General features: G+C 35.9%; 1 protein-coding gene across 1 annotated transcript in view; it reads left to right on the top strand.

Annotated features, from left to right (window-relative positions):
* Positions 1 to 24,085, top strand: part of RNF180 (ring finger protein 180) — a 187,700-nt gene that overhangs the window by 22,136 nt on the left and 141,479 nt on the right. Inside the window, exon 2 of the mRNA XM_054512195.2 lies at positions 5,799 to 5,933. Coding sequence (XP_054368170.1) covers positions 5,799 to 5,933 — 135 coding nt within the window. The remainder of the gene's footprint in view (positions 1 to 5,798; positions 5,934 to 24,085) is intronic.

Here is a 24,085-nt window from a genome sequence, read left to right on the forward strand (position 1 = left end):
TCTGGCCAAACTGTTTTCTTGGTAATATTAAGATGTCATTTGCCTAAAATTTTTTAATGTGTTAACATTTTCATTAATGCAAAAACAATAGTGATTAAAACTGCTGGTCCCTTAGGAGAATCAAGGCATTGATGACAAACTATACTAGTAGTCATTTTATTCTTCACTACCCTCATATGCAGTTAAAAAAATTGCTTATTGAAGTGGTACATATTATTGATCTTAAATCTTTCCTCTGAAATACCTTTTTAATGCTCTATGTGAGTAAAAAAAGAAAGACTGCATAACGCACTTCTTTTTCTTTTTTTTTTTTTTTTTAAGATTTTACTTATTTGTCCAGGAGAGAGAGAACGAGAGAGAGAGCCCGAGCGCACACACAAGCAAGGGGAGGGAGAAGCAGCCTCCCCGCTGAGCAAGGAGCTTGATGCTGGACTCGATCCCAGGACCCTGGGATTATGACCTTAGCTGAAGGCAGATGCTTAACCAACTGAGCCACCCAGGCGTCCCTGCATAAAGCACTTCTACAGTATGCTAAAAGCTGATGGTGGTCTTGAGGAAAAGCCCTTTCAGGTGTTTTAGTTGAGAGCTGAACCATACACCTTTCCATGGCATACCATTTTTACTTAAATGATTGACAAACCATGGTTCTTTGGACTTGGATATTTGGCAGTCTTTATTTCAAGTGATGGAATTTTAGCTTTAAACAAAAATGAGCACTTTGGAAAACTTGTATCCACCACTATGAGCTTGACTGTGGCCCAATATTTAAATAACTTTTGCTGGGGGTGGTGGTGATATTAACTCATGTGACCTTTGTGATATTCTGTAATGAAATGTGTTGATATTTGGGAGATATGCATAACTCAAGAAAACATTATTTTCCAAATGCCCAGTGCATTGAGGAAATACCAGAAAGTGATGAGAGTATCAGGATAGGTAGTGAAGTACAGCCAAGGGGAAATCTATGAACAGGCAACATGGAGAAAATCAAGCAGGTATTAGTAGCTAGCTTGGTCCAAGAGACAGGTGTGGGATAGGAGATAAGAAGGTTAGCATGACAAAGACTGACATGGTGGGAAGAACTAGGGTCCAAGGGCAGCATTCCATGTTAGAAAAATGTATATATCTGATCTGACCAGAACTGGAGGAAGAAATGAGGACTAGGATTTGTGAGAAAAGCAGCCAGAGACTACTATGCCTGAATTCTTTTTTTTTTTTTTTTTTTTTAATTTTAGAGAGCCAGAGAAAGAGGGAGAGAGAGTGAGTGTAAGCAGCAGGAGGGGCAGAAGGAGAGGGAGAGAGAGAATATCCTCAAGCAGACTCCCCACTGAGCGCAGAGCTCTATGCACGGCTTGATCCCATGACCCTGAGATCATGACCTGAACAGAAATCAAGAGTCAGACGCTTAACTGACTTAGCCACCCAGGCACCCCTATACCTGAATTCTTAAGGCCTTACGCACTTGTAAGTTGCACTGTAGTCATATGAACAATAATATCAGAATTCTACAGTTTGTCCTCTGCATCTGTTGACTCAGAACCCAGCCCCTCTGAACAGTCCCTGTATGTGGTGAGACAGCCATATGCACTCGGCAGTTAGTTCATCTTTGTATTGTACTATTTGCCAAGATCACCTATCTCTGTTCCTTTTTTGTTTGCTTCTGTAGTACTCTAGTTGCTACCCCAAAGTCCTCAAAGTATTAAAAAGCTCTGTGGTGCAGATGTGTGCTACCCAAAATTGTTTGGACCCCAGGGTATCACAGAGTTAAGAAACCAGTTTGCACTAGTTTACTTATACAGTTCCCTCTTCCTAGAACCACTACTAGCGTCTAGGGTGCTGAGGTGGGATGAGTTTGAGTTATCAGCCAATGAAGATGCTGTGTTCAGATTTATTCAAAGACTACCATTTTGTTAATAGGTTCATTTACCATATTTGACTCTTTTAGCATAAATTCTTTGACAGAAGCCACCTCAGCTCTCTTATATCGCTGTTGGGTAACCTCCAGTTCTCCTTTTAAGCTAAGATATATATATATAAACATAGCTTTATTTCTTGGGCTCCTCACATTTTACAATAGGATCTCTATTTGATTTGTCCCACTGACAGTTGGCCAGACATACTTAACACTTGGTATTGGAAAAAGACTTTGTGTGAGCTGAGCTATCTCCCAGATCTTGTTGATTCGATTTCAACAAACGTTTGTTGAGTGTCTTTTTTGGTACCAGGTATCATGTTTGGTTGGAAGAATATAGAGTTGAATAGAATACTGTGCTTTTTAGGAACTTGTAGTTATTGATAGGACACGCGTACGCAGAGATAAGTGTGATGCCGCATGACTAGTGCTGCCATAGAGGTGTGTATGAAGTACTATAGGAACATGGAAGACGGTGTAATTGTATTTTCCTGGGAAGCATCTGTGAAAGAAAAATTTGAGTTTAGCCTTAAAGGGTAAAAGTGTTTCTTAACATAAAGTCAGGGGAAAGAGAAATGATATTATAGGAAGAGAGAACAGCAAATTGAAAGTGTGAGCGCGAAAAAGGTAATTTTAGGGAAGCGCACAAAGATCTGCATTAGTGTTGGTGGAGTGTTCATGGAGGGGATGCCAAGATTTGAGAAACAGTTGGGAGTCCGATTTTAAGGGTATAAAGAGGCTTTGGTTTTTGCTTTTTGCTTTTTTTTTTTTGAAGAGGAAAGACTATATGATATTCTTACTCTCCTTATAGAAAATATTCCTTGTACAAAGAGGCAATCAAAAAGTATGCAGCCAAAAGTATTGAGAAAAGGCAGTATAGAGGATTATATAAGTATGCCAGGACATTGAATTGGTAAAAATACTATGACTTTTAAAAATTTTGAGTTATTAATGTATGTGGTAAAAATTTTTTTTTAACTTTTCCTTTCGAGATAGTTGTGGATCTGACTGTGAATTGTGAATTATAGATTCACAGAAAGATCCTGTATACCCTTCAAATCGTTTACTTTATTCAGATCTCACCAATTACATGCACTCGTGTGTGTGTGTGGGGGGGTGTATTTAGTTCTGGGCAGTTTATCACATGTATAGATTCATATGAATACTGCTGCAGTCAGATTCAGAACAGTTCCATCACAGAGATCCCTTGAGCTACACCTAAGGGACCTTTTTTGACATATGGAGCGTAGACTGTATTCTGTAGGTTGGTGTCTCTCAAAGTGTGGTCTTTGGATCACCCTAATAATAACCTAGTGTGCTTGTTAAATATGCCACTTCCTACCATAGAAACATTGAACTAGAATCTCTGGGAATGTGGCCCTGTGACCTACATTGAAATAAACTCCCTCAGGTGCTGAGTATAGCATGCTACTAAGGGATAACTTTGAGCTCAGATCTGAGTGATAAGAATGAGGCACACACCTGTGAGGAGGAGGTCTGGACAAGTCCCATCCAACTGCATGACACAAGTCACAGATGTAATTTGAAAATTGTAGTAGTCAAATTAAAGTAAAAAACAAGTGAAGTTAATTTTTACAAAATAGTCTACTTGACTCTATATTAAAAAATATTTCAATGTGAAATTAATGTAAAAATATTGATATTTAGCATTCTTTTTTCCTACTAAATATTCAAAATCCACTGTGTACTTTATGCTTACTGCACATCTCAGTTGAAATTAGCCACATCTGAAGTGCTCAGTAATACAGCTAACTAGTGGCTACCCTATGGGGTAGCACAGATCTAGACAGCAAACAGCCAGTACAAAGGCCCTTGAAAGAGATTCATTTAGAGATGTGCAGTTGACATCTGGAAGTGGAATTATTTCTCTAGAGCTTTGGAATAAGACAAAAATCAGATATACAGATTTAGAAATCATTGATGTAAGACTTGTCACACAGTGTAATTTTCAGTGATTTTCAGTGAATACTGATTAGACCCACCTACAGGATTTTTTCTAATTACATACTTGCATCCCAAGAAAGCATGGAAAAATGTTGATATGTGGGGGAGGGGTGGAGGAACCGGGAGATGTGTGTGGATCTTAGGGAGAGGGGGGAACATAGGCAGATAGGGAGTTTCTCCATCATTGATTCTGATAGGACCCCTCCTTGCAAGTCCCCACTCTTGGCTGAGAGCTGCTTGTGGTTAAAAGGGAGATGAGGACATAAGACACTAAGAATGAAGAGAGGAGAAAGGAGTGCCAAAGAGGAGAGGGTTTCAACAATGAAGAAAGGCACATCAAGCAGGAGGAGATAGGACATTTGCAAATTAAGATATTATTGAGATTATTGAGGACATAGTTTAAACAGAGTAGGCAATTGGACTGAGTTGGGCTCTGACGATGTCCGTGGAGACAGAACTGGGATTAGCTGCAAGAGGGGCATGCTGTGCCCTCCCAGGCAGGGTTCCTTAAATCCTTTAAATGTGGTTAAGGTTCATCAGTGTTCCCTCTTTTATAGTCCTTAACAGCTGTTCCAATTTAGTTAATAGCTTCTGTAATACATCTCTGTCTTCACCCTGACCATACTTTAAAAAGTGCCCACTCCTAATTCCCTCCCCATCTCCAAATAAGTTAAAATTTCTAGGAGTGGGGCCTAGGCATCATTTTTTAAAGCTTCCCAAGCGAATGTAATGATCTCAGGTGGAAAACTGTTGAGCTATAGCACAGTGAGTACCTCTAAGACAGAAAATACATGTTACTCAGCTTGTTGCCCCCCGGAGTTTGACTCACTGTGTGGCATTTGATTAGCTGTCAGTAAATGTTGAATGAATGAATGAATGAAAAATGACAGAGCTAACAAATGGGGAAATGTGGCCAGGGAAGTTAGTCAGTCCCTTATGGATAGCTTAGTAGACATTTCCTTTCTTTCGAATAAACTGTTACCAAGCTAGTTAATAGCCTATTTTGGGATCCTTATTAGTGTGAAACTCTTCTGCCAGAATGGTCTAATTTACATTATTTACATAAAATCTCAGGTATAAAAATAGACTACACAATTGGTAGGGCTGTTCTCTAAGTCTTTTTGTTTGACTACATATACCACAAGATGTAGTATAGTAACTATTCCATTGAGTACGATATACAAGAGAAATTACTGCATTCAGGATAAGGAATTTTTGCCATCAATTTAAAATAAGTACTCCCCATTTTCACATAATTAACTACAACTCAATAAATTCTATTATATTTCAAATTTAATGCTGTGGGTATTTAAAACTTCCTATTTAGAAGAATAGTTATAGTTCTTTGTTAGGACTCTTTTAAAGCCACTGCATTAACTTACTTTTTTTTTTTTTTTTTAAGATTTTATTTATTTGACAGAGAGAGACATAGCGTGAGAGGGAACACAAGCAGGGGGAGTGGGAGAGGGAGAAGCAGGCTCCCCCCTGAGCAAGGAGCCCGATGCGGGGCTCAATCCCAGGACCCTGGGATCATGACCTGAGCCGAAGGCAGATGCTTGACGACTGAGCCACCCAGGCTCCCCTGCATTAACTTACTTAATTGGCCCTTCAGCAGTTGCCTTTTATGACTTTTAGTGAGAGAAAGGTGGAAATAAATAGGCATAATATGTTCTGCAAAAATAAAATAAGCTGGTAGTCATTAACAAAATGCATCATCATCATAATTAAATGGAATTTTCAATCCAGGGCATAGTTTATAGAGTGCCACTAGCCTAAGACCTGGTAACTAGTAGGCACCTCATTAAATGATAATTCTCTTTCTTCTGATCCACATGTAGCTAATGTTGTGGTTACGGTTTAGAAAATCACATTTAATCTGACACAGTTCAACATTTTAAAAACTGTATTAATTTTTCCACAGATGAAAAGAAGTGAAGAATTGATAACTCAAAATCATAATCAAGAAGACATAAGTATTCTTCGTTGTTGGAAATGTAAAAACTGTATAGCAAGTTCTGGTTGTTTGATGAAATACCTTGAGAATCAAGTGATTACGGTGAGTACTGGGAGCTCCAGTCTTCAAACACCGGTGCACACCTATCCTTTAACACTTGGCTTAGGTTCTTTTACCTTATTTTACTTTACCGCTGGAAACATTTCAAAGGGATGTTCAGAAGGCATCCCATCTTCCATGGCTAAAATTAATTGCACCTTTACCTGCTCACATTAACATGCCCTTAAAGTTTGAAGTGCAATATTTTAGATGTAAGTTGAAGATAATGGTCAGTGTTTTTTGTATCCCCACCATGAATGAACCTTAGTCATAATTAAGTTCAAGATCCTGGTAAGAAATGGAAAACCTATTTTTTTTATATATGTATAAATACATATGTATATATTTGTGTGCATATATATATATTTAGTATTCAATATGGGCCTAGAAGAGGAAGTTAATGTGTAATTTGAAAGTCAATAGGAAAATCTAGATATTTAAAAGCATTTAATTGGACATCCGGGTAAAAATAAATGGTTTTTAAACGATAAAAATAAAATCCCTAAACTGCTCTAAGCATTATGGAAGAGGCAGTATGAAAGAAATACAAACTAGATAGTAATCCATAGACTTTATAGGGAGCTCTCCTTTCAATACAGTGGCTATAATCACCTGTCATTGTTTGTTTCCCCTTCTTTGAGAGACACTCAGATTTTGGTTTTTGTTAGTTTTGGTTTTTTGCCTCAGCCATGTGTAATCATGATTATTTCCTTACCACCCTAACAAATTACCCAACTGGAATTGATAATAGTAGATAATTTTGGTTGCATACTTACTACATACCAGATACTTCTCAAAAACTGGCAAAACTTTTAACTGGGGGGAGAAAACTTTTGCTAAGAGTATTTTGTTGGGTATTATTTACATAGAGTAAAAAAAAAATTAAGTATACAAATTGATAAATTTTTTCAGTCCTTCCTGCTTTGAATCAGATCAAGGTATAAATTCCCATCACTCCAGAAAGTTGTCTTACCCTGTTCCAGCCAGTTCTCTCCTCTCCTCTCTCTCTCTCTCTCCCTCCCTCTCATAGGACAATCACTATACTGATGTGTCTATCACCGTGCACGAGTTTTGCCTGTTCTTCACCTTCATTCATATGGAAACATACAGCATGTACTCTTTTGTACCTGACTTATTTTTCTTAGCATGATGTTTTAGAGATTCATTTATGTTTTGTATTTGTAGTTTTTGGGGGGTTTTTTGTTTTGTTTTTACTGAGTAATGCCATTTATCATTTATGGGTATACCACAATTTATCAATTTTTTTCTCTTTTTGGATATTTGAATTTCTAGTTTTGGGTTATGAATAAAACTTCTATCAATATTCTTGTAAAAGACTTTCTGTGTGTTTTGTTTTTTTCTTTTCTGGTATATATATATAGGAATAAATTCTGAGGGCCCACAGAATAGGTATTTTTTTAAAAAATCTATTTACCAAATACTAGTATAACATTGCTAAGTCAGGCATTGTTTCTAAATGCTTTACAAATATTAATTCACTTTATAGGCATGCAAATCTCAACTGCAATCCTAAAAGGCAGTAACTAGGCCTTCTCATGCCTACCTTTTTCTGTCATGCAAAATCTAAATTAGGGAGCTTTCCAGGGTTCTTTTGGGAAGTCAGTCACAGTCCTTCATGTTCCAAGCTGAATCTTCCTAAACTTCATTGGTCAGTATTCCTTCCTGGGTCGTTAGAGCAGGTATATTTTAATTTTTTTTAGAAACTGGTAGCGATTTTCCAAAGTGAATGTTAATTTCAAACAGCAATGATGAGAATTTCAGTTGCTCTACATCTTTGTCAGCCCTTTTTCAGACTTTGTAATTTTAGCCATTCTGGTAGATGTATACTGGTATATCATTATTGTTTTAATTTGTATTTCCCTACTGGTAAATGATGTCAAGTACCTTTTTATGTGTATATTGATTAGGCATTGTTTTAAGTGTTTCATATTATTCCTTATGTATAAGAATATACTGTCTCGAGGGAGATAATCTCCACTTCATAGATAAGGAAACTGAGGCACAGACAATTAAATAATTTGCCCCAGATGATACTTTTTCTAAGCAGTGCAGCTAGAATTGGACCTGACATTGAAGGGCCGGGGCAAGTAGTCTAAACTGCACCCTCTCTTTGCTCCCTTTGTTCCTCCCTCAGGATATCATGCAATTTCACACCTTCTCAATATGGTGGCTGATACTTTTATTTACCTGCAGAACTCTGAGTCATTAATTCATTTAATAGTTATTTAATGAGCCAGAAAATTTTAAGTGCTACTTTAGGAGGTATTGGCATGGATTGTGGAAGAGAGTGATGCAGAATACAAAAAAAAAAAAAACATTCTAGTTCTCTAGGAGCTTTATTTTGTATTTATTTTTTATTTTATTTTTTTTAGGAGCTTTAAACCTAGTTGAAAACAGGCCAAGCAGTGTATCCTGATTTGATAAGTACAGTAACAAAGGGATGTGAACCAACTGCTCCCTGGGCTAGTTATGGAAGGCTTCCCAGAAGAACAAAAAAAATAAATAAAATAAACACACACACACATAAAACTTTTTAAGTATAATTTGTAAGCCATAAAATTCATCCATTGTAAGAATACAGTTAAATGATTTTTAGTAAATTTTGAGTTGGGCAACCATCACTACAATATAGTTTAAAAACTTTCCATTACTCCAGGAATTTTCCTTAGGCCCATTTGCCCTGCACCCATGCCCAGCCCCAGGTAACCACTGACCTGCATTTTTGTCAGCATAGCTTCATATTTAAAATAAAATGTATATTGGGGCGCCTGGGTGGCTCAGTCGTTAAGCGTCTGCCTTCAGCTCAGGTCATGATCCCAGCGTCCTGGGATCGAGCCCCGCGTCGGGCTCTCTGCTCGGCGGGAAGCCTGCTTCTCCCTCTCCCACTCCCCCTGCTTGCGTTCCCTCTTTCTCTGTGTTTCTCTCTGTCAAATAAATAAAATCTTAAAAAAAATAAATAAATAAAATAAAATGTATATGTATACTTTTATATATATACATAGACATATATAGCTATTGAAACTGTCTTATAAGATAAAAAATACATAAAATAATTTATGTTAAATATATATTTATAGAAATAAATCTATATTCAATGTTTGTATTTCCATAAAATATTAAAATATACACATGCAAAATAAGATATACATACATAAAACCTACTAAAAACTAAGCTTCAGAATAAGTCAGTGTCATTGTTAAGTCTAGGAGAAGGAACCTGTAATCAAGGATCCTAAAGGGGCTTCTGAGGTAGTGGTCATATATTAATTAAACTGAGTAGTGAGTATATTGGTATTTGTTTCTCTTTCAATCTTTCTTTAAACTATAGAAACGCTTTACATTTTACAAATGGAAACATTTCATAAAAATTACTAACGAACAAGAGATCAGTTTTAATTAAAGGAAACTAAAATAAAATACGGATTCTAAACATAATTTTATCAGATGCTATGCTGAAAGAATGCTAAATTTATCACCTATTATCTTTATTGCCTACTAAACTATGCAGTTAAAAATACATGTGTATAAAATTGTTTCTGAAAGTGTTGTGTTGTTTTAATTTCTGTAAATGAAATCACACTGTAAGTGGGTCTTCTTCCAGGAATTGTTGCTTTCACTTAAATCGCCATGTTTAGTACAGTTCCCGTTTGTTCTCACTTTGGTGTAGTATTCCGGCGAATTGACATATCACAGTGTATAATTCATTCCACCTTTGATAGACATTTGAGTCTTATAGAGTTTTGCTCTTATAAACAGTACTGTTGTGAGCTCTTGTACATACCTTGGCACACATGGGCGGGAGCGAAGTTGTAAGAGTAAATGCAGCAGCGTCCTCAGGCGTGTGCCCACTCCGCCTCACTGGGCAGCGCTAAGCTGTTTCCACTGGCAATGTTACCAGCGGTGGTTGAGCATTGCTTATCACCCCCCATCGTCACTAGCACTCAACATCTTACCTCTGAGGCTCTTTGTGTTTTCTGTAAAAGTGTATTTTTTTTTCTTGCCTATTTTTTAGTAGGTGGTTTTGCTTTGGTTTCTTAAAGGGTTTTTGTTTTTGTTTTTGTTTGTATTCTAAATACTAATCCTTTATTGATTTTTCTATTGCAAATATCTTTGGCCAGTTTGTGTAACTTGTATTTCACTCTTTGTGGTAATTTTTAATGAACAGAAGTTCATCATGTACTTAGTTGAATTTATTAGTCATCTCCTTCGTGTTTTGTACTTTTTGTTTAAGAAATTCTTCTGTGCCCTGAGGGGAAGATTTTTTCCTTTCCTTTTACTGAATACCAAAGTTGACATTAGCAAGTTTCCTTCTGTCTTCCTCTGAGCAACACATTTATTGCTCGTTCACCCTTACACTGAGATTATAACCCAACTTTATGTAGGAGGTCCCCCTTAGAATCTCCTCACCCTGAGTGAACCTCGGACTGTGTTTCCTGTCTTCAGCACCCCATGCAGACTTGAAATGGCCCTCAGAAGAACATAGAAGATCAGGAAACTGGGAGACAGCATCCATAGCTTTTGGCTCAAGGACCACATTTCTTTAGCCCTGTGCATGCCAGGAAATGGAGGTCTCACAGTCTGCTTTTCAGTCCCACAAAACTGGATACTGGCATCACAGTAACTTTTGCTGCAGAATAACCAAATGCCTTCAAAACCAAGCTTACTAGAGGAAACAGTACAGATGCAGCCATCACTTCTGCTTTCATAATACTGAGAAGGTCTATCAGCTTGGTGGAAGGTAGGTCATGTGTGGAACTTGAGCTGTAAGGGAATCTGGGACATTTGAACTTCAGCTTTCCAGCCACTGGCAGGTAGTAAGGCATGCAAGAGGGAATTTGAAACGGAATTTTGAGACAGTTTACAATGTCCACAAGAGAAAAGGGGCTCCTACCCCACCCTTTAGGCCTGAGATACATGGAATATGAGCAAGAACCAAAACCATAATCAACATAACAAAAACCCTAAAAACATAAAAATGAAATGACAGAAATGCTCTCCATTTGTGAAGTCTTGGCCAGTGGCTAAGAATGGTATCTCCTCAGTTTTAGTTCTTTAGTCAGTTTTGATACAGCTTTGGACATTTCAAGTTTATATGGCTGATAGAACATTCCAATAGAGATTTGTAGGAGGCTGCGGATTCTAAGGATATGGGATTGAGAACAGAGAGATTGAGAACTAAAAGTGTGGATTTGGGAGTCATCAGCATACAAGTGGAGAGTGCAACTGTGACAGTACATGAGATCACCATGCGTGCTGTGAATGGAGTGAGGAAGAGGGCCTAGGAGCATTTAAAGGATGGACAGAAAAAACGAAGTGCACACAGTAGAAAGAAAGAGGAGCGAGAAAGGTAGGACTGAAAATCACGATACAGTGTTACACAATTCAGTGGATGGGTATCTCCTAGGAAGAGGAATTAGTTAATAGCACTGGGTATCGTGCGGCGATGTCAAAGACCAAACACAGGCTTCCGAGTGCAGGTTGTACATTGCACAGTTCTGCAGGGTGCTGGTCTGTGAAGGGTGCCCTCCAGATTTGGGTAGAATTGGCATACAAACTGGCCATATGTAGAGACCCTGCATGACAATTAATAGTGTACGTTGGCTTTAGCAAAGAGGAGGTCAAGGTTTACTGTAGTTGAGAGAGTTGAAGGCCAAGTACCAGGTTCTGGTGAGTTGAGGAAAATGGAGACAGGAATGGTCCAACACTTAATTTAAAGCATTATAATTATTGGGTTATGACTCTTTTTCAGTTACAGACTGTGAGGTGGTTCAGCTTTAAAACTCCATTGCCAGCACCAAGGTGGCCATGAAATGATCACTGAATGTTGAATTGAGTATTGGGTTATACACCTCTTCCGCCTTTTTTGGCTACATATTTTGTTCATTTTCTCTCTGACTTTATTAACCTGATGTTATCTTTCTTTTGATGGCCATAATGTTGAAGTAAATCATATTGCTTATTTTTAAATATTTTTATGTTCCCTTTTGTTAGTGTCGGCATATATTTATTTCATAATCTTTCCACATGCTGTAGACTTAATGGTATCACCTCTACAAGCTCATGGTGAAGTCTTATTCCCTAGTGTGTTTGTATCTGGAGCTGGGTCTTTAGGAGGTAATTAAAGTTAAATGAGATCTTAAGGATAGGGCCCTAACCTGAAAAGACTGTGTCCTTATAAGAAGAAGAGAGAGATCTCTCTTTCTGTCCACCATGTGCACTCTCAGTGAGAAGGGGGCCATCTGCAAGCTAAGAAGGGATGTCTTACCAGTATCTGAGCATGCTGCCACTTTGATCTCAGATTTCTAGCCTCCAGAACCGTGAAGGATAAATGTCTTCTGTTTAAGCCACACAGGCTGTGGTATTTTGTTAAGGCAGCCCAAGCTAAGACACAACAAACAGTTCCAGTAATAGACACTAGAAATTCAAACAAGACCAGAAGAGAGATGCCCTGTCCTTGCGAAGCTTTTGGGATAGTGGTCGATCATAAATATTAATTTACTGGCCATGTTAATGGCAAAAAGGAAAAATATAGGGAGCCATAAGAACAGGACATAAACAGGATTGAACTGACTTATAACAGGAAGGCTTGTCTGAGGAAGTGACTTGTATGGAGATATGATGGATGAGTAGTGACAGCGGTACATGAGGTAGCACATTCTAAGCTTTGGGACCAGCATGTTGAAAGGCACTGTGGTGGAGAGGATGTGGGATATCCATGGAACTAGAAGATTTCCATGACTGGAGTTCAGAGATCAAGAGGGAGTTTGGCAAGACTTGAAGCTAGAAAGAAAACTATTAGATCACTTATGGTCTTGTAAACCAAATTAAGGACTTTGATCTTATATTCTAAGAGCTGGGAAGTTACTGAAAAGGAGTTGATCGACCATTGAATTTTAAAGAGATTATTTTGGTTGTTGTGTGAAGAGTGAAATTTTTAGAAAGTTGACAAGATTGAATGTGGGAAGACCTTAAGTGAGGCTTTCAATAATTTTTGAATTCATTCTGATCTTTTGAGTAAAAAAAAGTTTTCACCCTGAAGTCCTTTCTTAGAGTACAAATAGAAAAAAAAAAAAAAAAAAAAAAAGGCAGTGTAATCAAAAGGAATGAGATCTTGCCATTTGCAACGACGTGGATGGAACTGGAGGGTATTATGTTGAGTGAAATAAGTCAAACAGAGAAAGACATGTATCATATGATCTCACTGATATGAGGAATTCTTAATCGCAGGAAACAAACTGAGTGTTGTTGGAGTGGGGGGTGGGGTGGGAGGGATGGGGTGACTGGGTGATGGACACTGGGGAGGGTGTGTGCTCTGGTAAGCGCTGTGAATTGTACAAGACTGTTGAATCTCAGATCTGTACCTCTGAAACAAATAATGCAATATATGTTAAGAAAAAAAAAAAAAGAAGAAGAAGAAGGTAGCGGGAGGGGAAGAATGAAGCGGGGGAAATCGGAGGGGTAGACGAACCATGAGAGACGATGGACTCTGAAAAACAAACAGGGTTCTAGAGGGGAGGGGGGTGGGAGGATGGGTTAGCCTGGTGGTGGGTATTGAGGAGGGCACATTCTGCATGGAGCACTGGGTGTTGTGCACAAACAATGAATCATGGAACACTTCATCTAAAACTAATGATGTAATATATGGGGATTAACATAAGAATAAAATTTTTTTAAAAAGGCAGTGTAATAGAATTCAGTTCCTTTACATTCGTAACACTTTAATAATGTAAATGACATGTTTGTTACCCAATCTTTTCCTTGTTACACTTATAGCTATGTAATTAACTGTATAGTTGGCTCACTTAAAAGAAATTAGCTGAGGGAGTATTGATGCTAACATTGGAAATGCCAAATGTTAAACATCTTTCAAAATATCATATAATACTAAATTATCAGTGTCAACTTTTTACATTAAACCTGTCTGCTTAATTAAAAATCTTAAAATCACTTAATGATAAAAAGATAATAAAATTTGTAATTTTTAAAATTAAATGAAGTTCTCCCTATACACAGCAACCGGAAACATTACCTACCCTTAAAGAACAAACAAAACAACAATGCCTTAGCTCCCCCTGCTGCTTGAACAAATTATTTCATTTATGAAATATTTTGTCAGTGATTTCTCTGACAGCATTAAGTGAAATTGGCTGTTGGTTACTTTCTCCTTCTTCTCTTCCTTCTTCCCCCACATATAAATTTGAGACATGAAAAAACTGTCTAGTAAGGTTTTTTTAAGTCCTAATAATACAGTTTTTGTAATTTTCAGTTTAATTTTTTTCCAAAGGAGATAACCTCTCATGCCATTACTTTAAAGGTTTTAAATTCCTAAAATCACGTTGTTTCCATTGTAGTCATTCATCTTAAAATACATCTGTTAAAACTTGTCTTATCACATACATTTGTGATTCTTAAAAATTAGGTGACAGTAGACTTACAAACTTAATAGTGTGATACGTCCTACTTTACCTGTTAAACTATATTAGAAGTAAATATCATGAATATTACATATATTTTCTAAGACTATGTGTAAGTACAGGTGAAGTAGTTGGCAGTCTCATTTATAACTGAGGCTCCTTTGTTGACCCTGGCTGTCTTTGTTTGCTGATGTAAGTTTCCTGAAGAAAAAAACAGAACACTGTACATTCTTCACCCAGCCTTTCATATTCCTCTCACCTGTATCAGTTGCTGTAATTGATTTTCCTCTATTTCTGTTGACGTGAAACTATGCTTTAACTCTTAGTTATTTAGGCAAAAATGTGTGCTTGCTTTATATTAATAGTTCTCAAATAAAGATCAGGTTGGGGTCCCATTCAGAATCAACTGTAGAATTTTTTTCTAAATGTACCTTTCCTCTTGTATAAGTTAGTGTATCGTATTTGGTTAACTTAAAAGTAAGTTATGTCTCCGGGTTTTGTTTTTTTGTTTTGTTTTTTGTAAGCCTAGGGAAAAGTAGTATCATGGCTTAAAACACACTCATGCTAAAGATATCAGAAAGTTGATTGCCTGAAAACGATAGTATGTATTCGATACAGGAAGTAATGGTGGAAACTCAGTGACTGAGGACAGAAGTTCTGAAGCCTGACCGCCTGGTGGAAATCCTTGCTTTACTACTTCTGTGACCTTGGACAAGTTACTTAAAAGTTACTTAATTTCTCTTGTCTTTGTTTCCTTGTCTGTAAAACAGTAAAAATCCTTAAACCAATGCCTGGGCATAGTAAGCACAGTATAAATGTTAGTGAGCTAGTAAAAGTAAGTACCTTCTAAAGTACCCTTCACCTACCTAGAACTATACCTCCAATTTATTCTCACAAGAATGTTCAAGAAGCATCTCTACAATTTATAGCCAGTGATGGTTTCTTAGTTATTATGGTCAATCTTACAAGATTAAATATCATGATCACTTTATATGATTAAATAATATAATGGAGTATGCACAATGAAATAACAAAAGGAGGTAATAAATGTAAGGTACCCAGCATAGTCCCTGGCATGCATGTATATATAACCACATATTTATTACTTCATTTTTTGTGTGTGTATACACACACACACACACACATATATAAATTTTCACTCCCTTTATATGGTTAACACTGTGTCTAGTATCATTCAGTAAATATTGATAGGTTGATTGCCATTAACTTACTTAACTTACTTTGACATTAATATGCTACTGTTCTTTGTACCAATGTAGAAATATTTACTTAGTTCATATATAGATAAAACCTTGAAAAGTCAGAGAAAGTTTTGTATCTAATGATGAAGTAAAGATGACTTTATTTGTGCATTCCAGTTTGTATTCTCGATAACAGTCTTTTAAAGAATTCATCACAGTTAGACTAATCTCAATAAAGGTCAGCTCCTAATGTGAGTGTGTATGAGGCCAGATGTTTGTGAGATAATTCTATTCTGCCTGTGAGATTAATTCTATTCTGCAAAAGTATTATCTGTACCTTCATTTTGTTTCAAAGGCAAAGTATTTAGGTAAAGCTAAACTCATTATTATTGAGTCATTTTCGGTAAGTTTCTCAAGGTTCTTTAACAAACAGATTTGTATAGTCCACTTAAATTTGTTATGATGAGCTTTGGCTCATATATGACCAAACTGTTAAAAATTCGTATTTTTAAAGGAATTTTTTCTAAGAATACAGGAAGTAAAAACAAGCACACTTGAGGTTGAATCATGTTGTTGCATATATCAGTAGTTGATTTCTTTTTATTACTGAATATTACTACATTATATGGATCGTGTGGTGGTTTATCCATTGTAGGGTTGCCATAGTTCTTTGTGACATTTAGGGTGTTTACAGTTTTGAGCTATAATAAAGTTGTTAGGAATATTTGTACACAAATCTTTATGTGGACATACATTTTCCTTTCTCTTGGTTATTGCCAGCTACTACCAGTTCTTATGGTAAGTGTAGGCATTGCTCTTCAAGAGACTGACCGATGGTTTTCTAAAATGACTATACCATTTGGGGCGCCTGGGTGGCTCAGTTGTTAAGCGTCTGCCTTCGGCTCAGGTCATGATCCCAGGGTCCTGGGATCGAGCCCCGCATCAGGCTCCCTGCTCAGCGGGAAGCCTGCTTCTCCCTCTCCCTCTCCCCCTGCTTGTGTTCCCTCTCTCACTGTCTCTCTCTCTGTCAAATAAATGAATAAAATCTTTTTTTAAAAAAAATGACTATACCATTTTGCTTTCGCACTAGCAATGTATAAGATTTTCGGTTGCTCTTTGTCAGTGCTGATACCACTAGTTCTTTTTTTTTTTTTCCTTCTCCTTCATTTCCTCATCCTCCTCTTTTTCTTCCTTGTGAACTTTTTAAATAAATGTACAGTGGAATACGTTGTGGTTCGAATTTGCATTTCTCCAGTGACTAATGATGTTCTGCCTTTTTTCATGTAGTTTTCAACATTAGTATGACTCCCTCTGTGAAGTGTCTGTTAAAATCTTGTGTTCATTTTTAAAATTGTGGTTTTTTCTTATTTAGTTATAAGAGGTTTTTTTTTTTTTTAATATTCTGGCTAAAAATTTCTTGTTAGATACAGGTTGTGTGAATTTTCTTCCAATCTGTGGTTTGTGTTTTCATTTCCTTAGTGATACTTTCAAACGGTGGTTTTAATTTTTATGAAATCCACCTTATCGTTTTTGTTCTTTATTGGTTGTGTTTTTCTGTTCTGAGAATATATTTCCTATCATAGGGTTTTCTCCTCTATGTTTTCTTCTAGACACTTTGTACTTACAGCTTTTATTTTTTAGGACTCAGATCCATCTTGAGTTATTTGTGTGTGTGATATATCGTAAGCATCAGGTCTTTTTGTTTTGGGTTTTTGGTTCTCTTTTAAGCTCATATGGTTATCCAGTGGTTGCATCACCAATTATTGAAAAGTATATCTTTTCTCATTACGTTGGCATATTTACCAAAAATTAATTGACCATGTATACAGGTCTACATTTGGATTCTGTTCCATTGATCTAATAAGTGTTGAAATTAGATAGTGTATGGCCTCTACCTTCCTTTCTCTGTTGCGGAATTTCTTGGGGTGTTTTAGGTCATTTTGCATTTTCACATAAATTTTGCCAATCTATCAATTTCTACAAATAAGCCTGCTGGGATTTTGAATGAGATTGTGGTGAATCTGTAAATTAATCTGGGAAGAACTGATCTCTTAAAAACATGGTATATACCTTGGTTCAATTAGGTCTTCTTAATTTCTTTGTATAGTGTTCTGTAGTTTTCAGTGAACAAGTCTTAAATATATTGCATTAAATTTATACCTAACGAGGTCATGTTTTTGGATGCTTTTCTAAGTGATATTTTTTTTTCCATCCCACTTGTGTTTTTCTTTTTTTTTATTATGTTATATTAATCACCATACATTACATCATTAGTTTTAGATGTAGTGTTCCATGATTCATTGCTTGCGTGTAACACCCAGTGCTCCATTCAATACATGCCCCCTTTAATACCCATCACCAGGCTAACCCATCCTCCCCACCTCCCCCTAGAACCCTCAGTTTGTTTCTCAGAGTCCATAGTCTCATGGTTCATCTCCCCCTCCGACTTCCCCCCCTTCATTTTTCCCCTTCCTACTATCTTCTTCTTCTTCTTCTTTTTTTTTTTTTAAACATATAATGTATTATTTGTTTCAGAGGTACGGGTCTGTGATTCAACAGTCTTACACAATTCACAGCGCCCACCATAGCACATACCCTCCAATTCTTAATCTCAGGAAATCTAAATGGTATTTTAAACATTTTCGCTTTCCTATTATTTGTTGTTAATATACAGAAATGTGACACACAAAAATTTATATTGACATTGTATACTGATATTATGCAAATTTCTTAATTTAAACAGCCTTTTTGGTGAATCCCTTAGTATTTTCCTCATATTATGTTGACTGTGAATAAAAATGTTACATTGTTCTTTTTTAAAAATTGTACTAAAATATACGTAATATAAAATTTACTACTAGTGATATTTAGTACATTTACAGTGTTGCACAGCCATCATCACTGTCTAATTCCAGGACATTTTCATCCTCCCAAGAGGAAAGCTCATACTCATTAAGTTGTCACTCTCCATTTACCCTTCCCCCAAAGCTCAGGCAACTACTGATCTGCTTTATGTCTATAGATGCACTAGACTCTGGATATTTTACATAAGTGCAGTCATACAATATGTAGCCTTCTGTGTCTGCCTTCTTTTACTCAGCATAATGTTTGCAAGGTTTATCCATGTTATAGCATGTATCACTATTTTATTTCTTTGTCTTCTTCACTTATGTTCTCTGTTATTTTTTCTTTATTAGCCATCTTAGTGGATGAGGAGCTTTATCTTGTTGTTTTGTTTATTTTTAATCTGTGTGTCTCTTTTCTTTTTCTTGCCATACTCTGCTGACTTGGACCATCAATACAGTGTGGTATAGAAACAGTGAGGATGAATTGTATATGTGTACCACATCTTTATCCAGTCATCTATCAGTCAACACTTAGATTGCTTCCATATCTTGGCTATTATAAGGCTGCAATAAACATAAATGTGTATCTGTCTTTTCAAAGTAGTGTTCTCATTGTTTTTTGGAGAGGGGGCAGGTAAATTACCCATTAGTGGAATTATTGGATCATATGGTATTTCTATTTTTAATCTTTTAAAGAGCCTCCATACTGTTTTCCACGGTGAGTGTACCAATTTATATTCCCACCAACAGCGCTCGCCAAGTACTTTTTTCTCCACATCCTTGTCAACACCTATTATTTCTTGAGCTTTTATTTTAGCCCTTCTGACAGGTATAAGGTGATACCTCATTGTGGTTTTGATTTGCATTTTCCTGATGATTACTGATGTTGAGCATCTTTTCAGGGGTCTGTTGGCCATCTGGAAAAATGTCTACTTGTGACTTCTGCCCATTTTTTTCATTGGATTATTTTTAGGGTTTTTTTGGGGTGGAGTTACATAAGTTCTTTATATATTTTGGAGATTAACCCCTTATTGGATATATCATTTGCAAGTATCTTCTCCCATTCAGTAGGTTGCCTTTTGGTTTTGTTGATGCTCTCCTTTGCTTGTACGAAAGTTTTTTATTTTGACATAGTCCCAATAGTTTATTTTTTTCTTTTGTTTCCCTTGCTTTAGGAGACATATCTAGAAAAACATTGCTATGGCCAATGTCAAAGAAATTACTGCCCATATTCTCTTCTAGGATTTTTATGGTTTTAGGTGTCATATTTAGGTCTTTAATCCATTTTGAGAGGTTTTTTTTGTGCATTTGTATGGTGTTAGAGTGTGGTCAAGTTTCATTCTTTTGCATGTAGCTGTCCAGTTTTCCCAGAGGTATTTATTGAAGAGATGATGAGATCTTGCCATTTGCCACAACATGGATGCACCTAGAGGGTATTATGCTAAGTAAAATAAGTCAGACTGAGAAAGACTAATACCATATGATTTCTCTCATTTGTGGAATTTTTAAAAATGAACAAACAAAAACCAGAATCAGACCCATAAATACAGAGAACAAACTGATGTTTGCCAGAGGGAAGGGGTTGAGAGGATGGGCAAAATGGGTGAAGGGGAGTGGAAGATAGAGACTTACAACTCTGGAATGAGTAAGTCATAGGGATAAAAGATATGACATAGGGACTATGTTATATGGTGACAGATAATAGCTACACTTATGGTGAGCATACCATAACATATAAACTTGTCAAATCACTGTGCTGTACACCTGAAACTAGTAGAACATTGTTGATACACAATCAAATAATCAACCATAATCAAATGTAACTATAATGTCAACTATAATCAAATAAAAACATGAAAAAAAATTCTAGACCCAGAACTATAACCAGAAAGAGCAGGAGCATGGAGATGGCTAAACCAAGACCCAGGAACACAGTGTGTGCTGACAGAGACAGGACAGGAAGATAAATGTAAAGTAGGGAAGAGCAAGGAAAACCTGGCAACCAAGAGGATGAATTGAAACCTAAGCCACTTTCATTGACTCCGATCTTGATATTGTAAATATGTGTCAGAGAAACTAGACCCCTTCATCATAGTTAGATATACATCCCTCTGGCCCAGAGGTGGAGAAGCTGAACTGGGATTCAGGGGAAGTTGAAGTTACAGCCTTGTTGAACTGACCGTCCCACTTGAACAAGGTGAGCCAGCATAATAAAACTATGGGGATGGAGGACAGACTGGGAAATGGGGAGGAAGATACTGACTATGAAGGGCCAGCATGCAGGAATTTGAGGAAGATAATGGAACTGTTTCATATCTTGCTTGTAATTATGTATAGTCAACCCTATGCATTTCTCAAAACCCAGGGGACTGTATACTACAGAGTAATTTTACTGTACATAAAATGTTGTAAATGAAGGTGAAATAAAAACTATTTCATAGAAACAAACCCTACAAGTATGTATCCCCAATAAATTTTAACTACCAAAGGAAGTTCTTCAGGTATTAGGAAAAATTCATCAAATGGAACTGGAATCAACACAACTGAGTAAGATGATCTTGAAATGGTAAATATGTTGGTAAATGTAAAACATCTATTTTTCCTTTTAATTTTCTTTAAAGGACAATTTACTTGTTAAAGCAGAATGTTAGAAGTATATCATGGAATTGTTAAGTGCAAAAATAAAATGTCTAAAAACAATAATGCAAAGAATAGGAAGTGAGAAATGGAAGTATACCAAGTAAGCTTCTCACTCTATACATACTGTGGTGTAATATAATTTAAAGGAGGATTATGATAAATTAAAGATGCATATTGTAAACAAAGGAGTAACCACTGAGGAGAAAAAAATGTACCATAAAAAGCCAACAGAAGACATAAAGGAATCAAAAAAAACTTAATCCATAAAGACAGTAAAAGAAGAAAAACAGAAGAAAGGTCATGAGACAAATAGGAAATAAGGTATTGGATTTAAACTCAAACATATTGATACTTATATTAAATACAAGTGGTATAAATGTTCCAATTAAAAATTCAAGAATATCAGACTAGATGACAAAGATCAAACTATATGTTGTATATAAGAAATGCATTGTAAAGACAAAGGTTAAAATTAAAGGATAGAAAATTTGTATCATGCAAACATAAAGGAGAGCTGGAGTTGCTCTATTAATATCAGACAAAGTAGATTTCAGAACAATACTATTAAGAATAGAAAAAGAACATTTTTATAATTATAAAGGAGTTGATTCATCAGAAATACATAACGACTGTAACCATGTGTGCACCTAATAGAACTGCAAAATAATTGATGCAAAACAGAATTTAAAGAGGAAATGGGTAAATCCATAATTATAATTGGAAATTTCAGGATTTGTTTCATAAATCTGTAGAACAAGAAGACAGAAACTCAGTAAGAATACAGAACATTTAGGCAACACAACTGACATTTGTGAAACATGATACCCAACAACAGCAGAAAAGGTATTTGTTTAAAGGGCACATTTGATATTCTCCAGGATATACCATTTGTTGGATCATTATTTAGATTTGAAAGAAATGAAATAACATCAAATGTGTTCTCTACCTACAATGAAATTAAATTAGAAAACAATAGCAGAAAGTTATCTGAAACATCCCCAAATATTTGCAGATTAAAAAACATACTTCTACAGCACTTAAGGTCAAAGAAGAAATCACAAGAGAAATTAGAAAATGCTTGAAATTGAGTGAAAAGGTAAGCACACATACCACATTTTGTAGGATACAGATAAAGCAGTGCTCATAAGAAACTAGAGTGTAAATACTTACATTTGAAAAAAGAAGGGTTTAAAATCAGTAATGTATGCTCTCTCAAAAATAAATAATAAAAAGAATAATAACAGAGTGTAGTGGAAAATTTTTGTGAAAAAATTTGACAACCTAGATGAATTTGAAAGATACAAATTATTTAAACAAATCAGGAAGAAATGGACTATATGCACATACCTAAGTCAATTAAATAAGCTGAATTTGAAATGAAAACTTGTCCCCCTCCAAAAACCAAAAAAACAATTCTAGGCACAGGTGCGTTTTTTGGTAAACTGTGTCAGACAGCTAAGGAAGATACAAATCCTACACAAATTCTTTCAGAAAATTATGTAAGATGGAAAACTTCCCAACTCATTTAATGAAGCCAGTATTATAACTTAAAAAAATATATATTACTAGAAAAGACACCCACAGATCAACACCACTTATGAAAATAGTATCAAAAATCTTTGATAAAATATTAGTAAAATTTAGCAGTGTATATGTAGAAAATGCTAAGGAATTCACAAAAGGAAACCAGGGAGTGAGTGTAGTATGTTTGCAGATTATAAGGTCAGTATGCTAATTCAATTCTATTTAAACTGGCCACGGAAGACTGCAACAGGCAACTTGTAAAATACCAGTTATAGCTGCATCGAAAAACATGAACAACTTAGGAATAAAGGTACACATTATGTACAAGACCTATCTATTGAAAACTACAAAATACTGTTAAAAGAATTAGGGAAGAAATAGTGGTGTATATCTCAGGAATAAAAATTGGTTTAGCGTTAAAAAACCAGTAATATAATTCAATATACTAGTAGAATACAGAAGGAAAAAAATGAACATTTTGATACATGTGGAACAATTATTTGATAAAACTCAATACCCATTCACGATAAAAACTCAAAATGGAAAAGGAAACTTCTTTAAATTTACATTTTATTTTTTATCTGAGTGTAGTTAACACAATGGTACATTTTTCATTTCAGATAGAGTTTTTATCTTTAGATATACCATTTGTTTGGTGTTACTTTAAGACTTTTCTGTTTTTGTTTTACTTGTGTTTTACGTTTAGTATTTGGATATATTTATAGTAGCTGATTTAATGTCTTTATCTGCTTACTCAGTCATTTTCACCTTTTTTTAGGTATATTTCCATTGACCAGGGTTTTTTTCTTGGTTATGGGTCATTATTGCTTTGCACATTTTTTTTTTTTTTGGTAGGTTGGACAGTTAGATTTAATACTACTGAGTGTCTGAATATTATTGTCTTTAAAGAGTGTTTTAGCAGGCATGTAAGTTACTAGTGATTGAATTTCATCTTTTGCAGGCTTATTTTTAAGCTTTTGTAGGATTGCTTTTTAGTAACCTTTACTCTAGGGCTAATTTAGCTCTCCTCTTTAAGGCAGGACTCTTCTGGAATCCCCTAAATACCTGAGATGTTCATTGAGATCTTTCTACTCTAGCTAATTGGAACATGAACATCTTCCCTACTTGCTGTGAGCCCTGTGTCAGTAGTTAAGTTTACAGCTCACTAGTAGATGTCTTTTCCTTGGTAAATTTTCTTTATCTGGTTCTCTCGTATCTCACACAACATGTATTCCTACTGGTATTCAACCAAAGATTTAGAGGAATCTTTATGCAATTATCTGGAACTTTTTCTGTTTGTAGGCTTCTTCTTGTCAATACAGTGTCCCATAAACTCTAGCTATTTAGCCTCTATATACTTCAATCCAATCTTCATTTTATTAACAAGGGTGCTATGTTCTTGGGTCCTCCTCCCTACATCAAGATTCTGAAAGTTCCCTAGGGCAGAAATCAAAGGTGATTTTTAAGGCTCACCTCATTTATGTTTCTTCTCTCAGGGATTACAGTCC

This window comes from Mirounga angustirostris, unplaced genomic scaffold, assembly GCF_029215605.1.
Source record: "Mirounga angustirostris isolate CCGP_5_RB_7025 unplaced genomic scaffold, mMirAng1.0.hap1 SCAF_7, whole genome shotgun sequence".
Taxonomy (NCBI): domain Eukaryota; kingdom Metazoa; phylum Chordata; class Mammalia; order Carnivora; family Phocidae; genus Mirounga; species Mirounga angustirostris.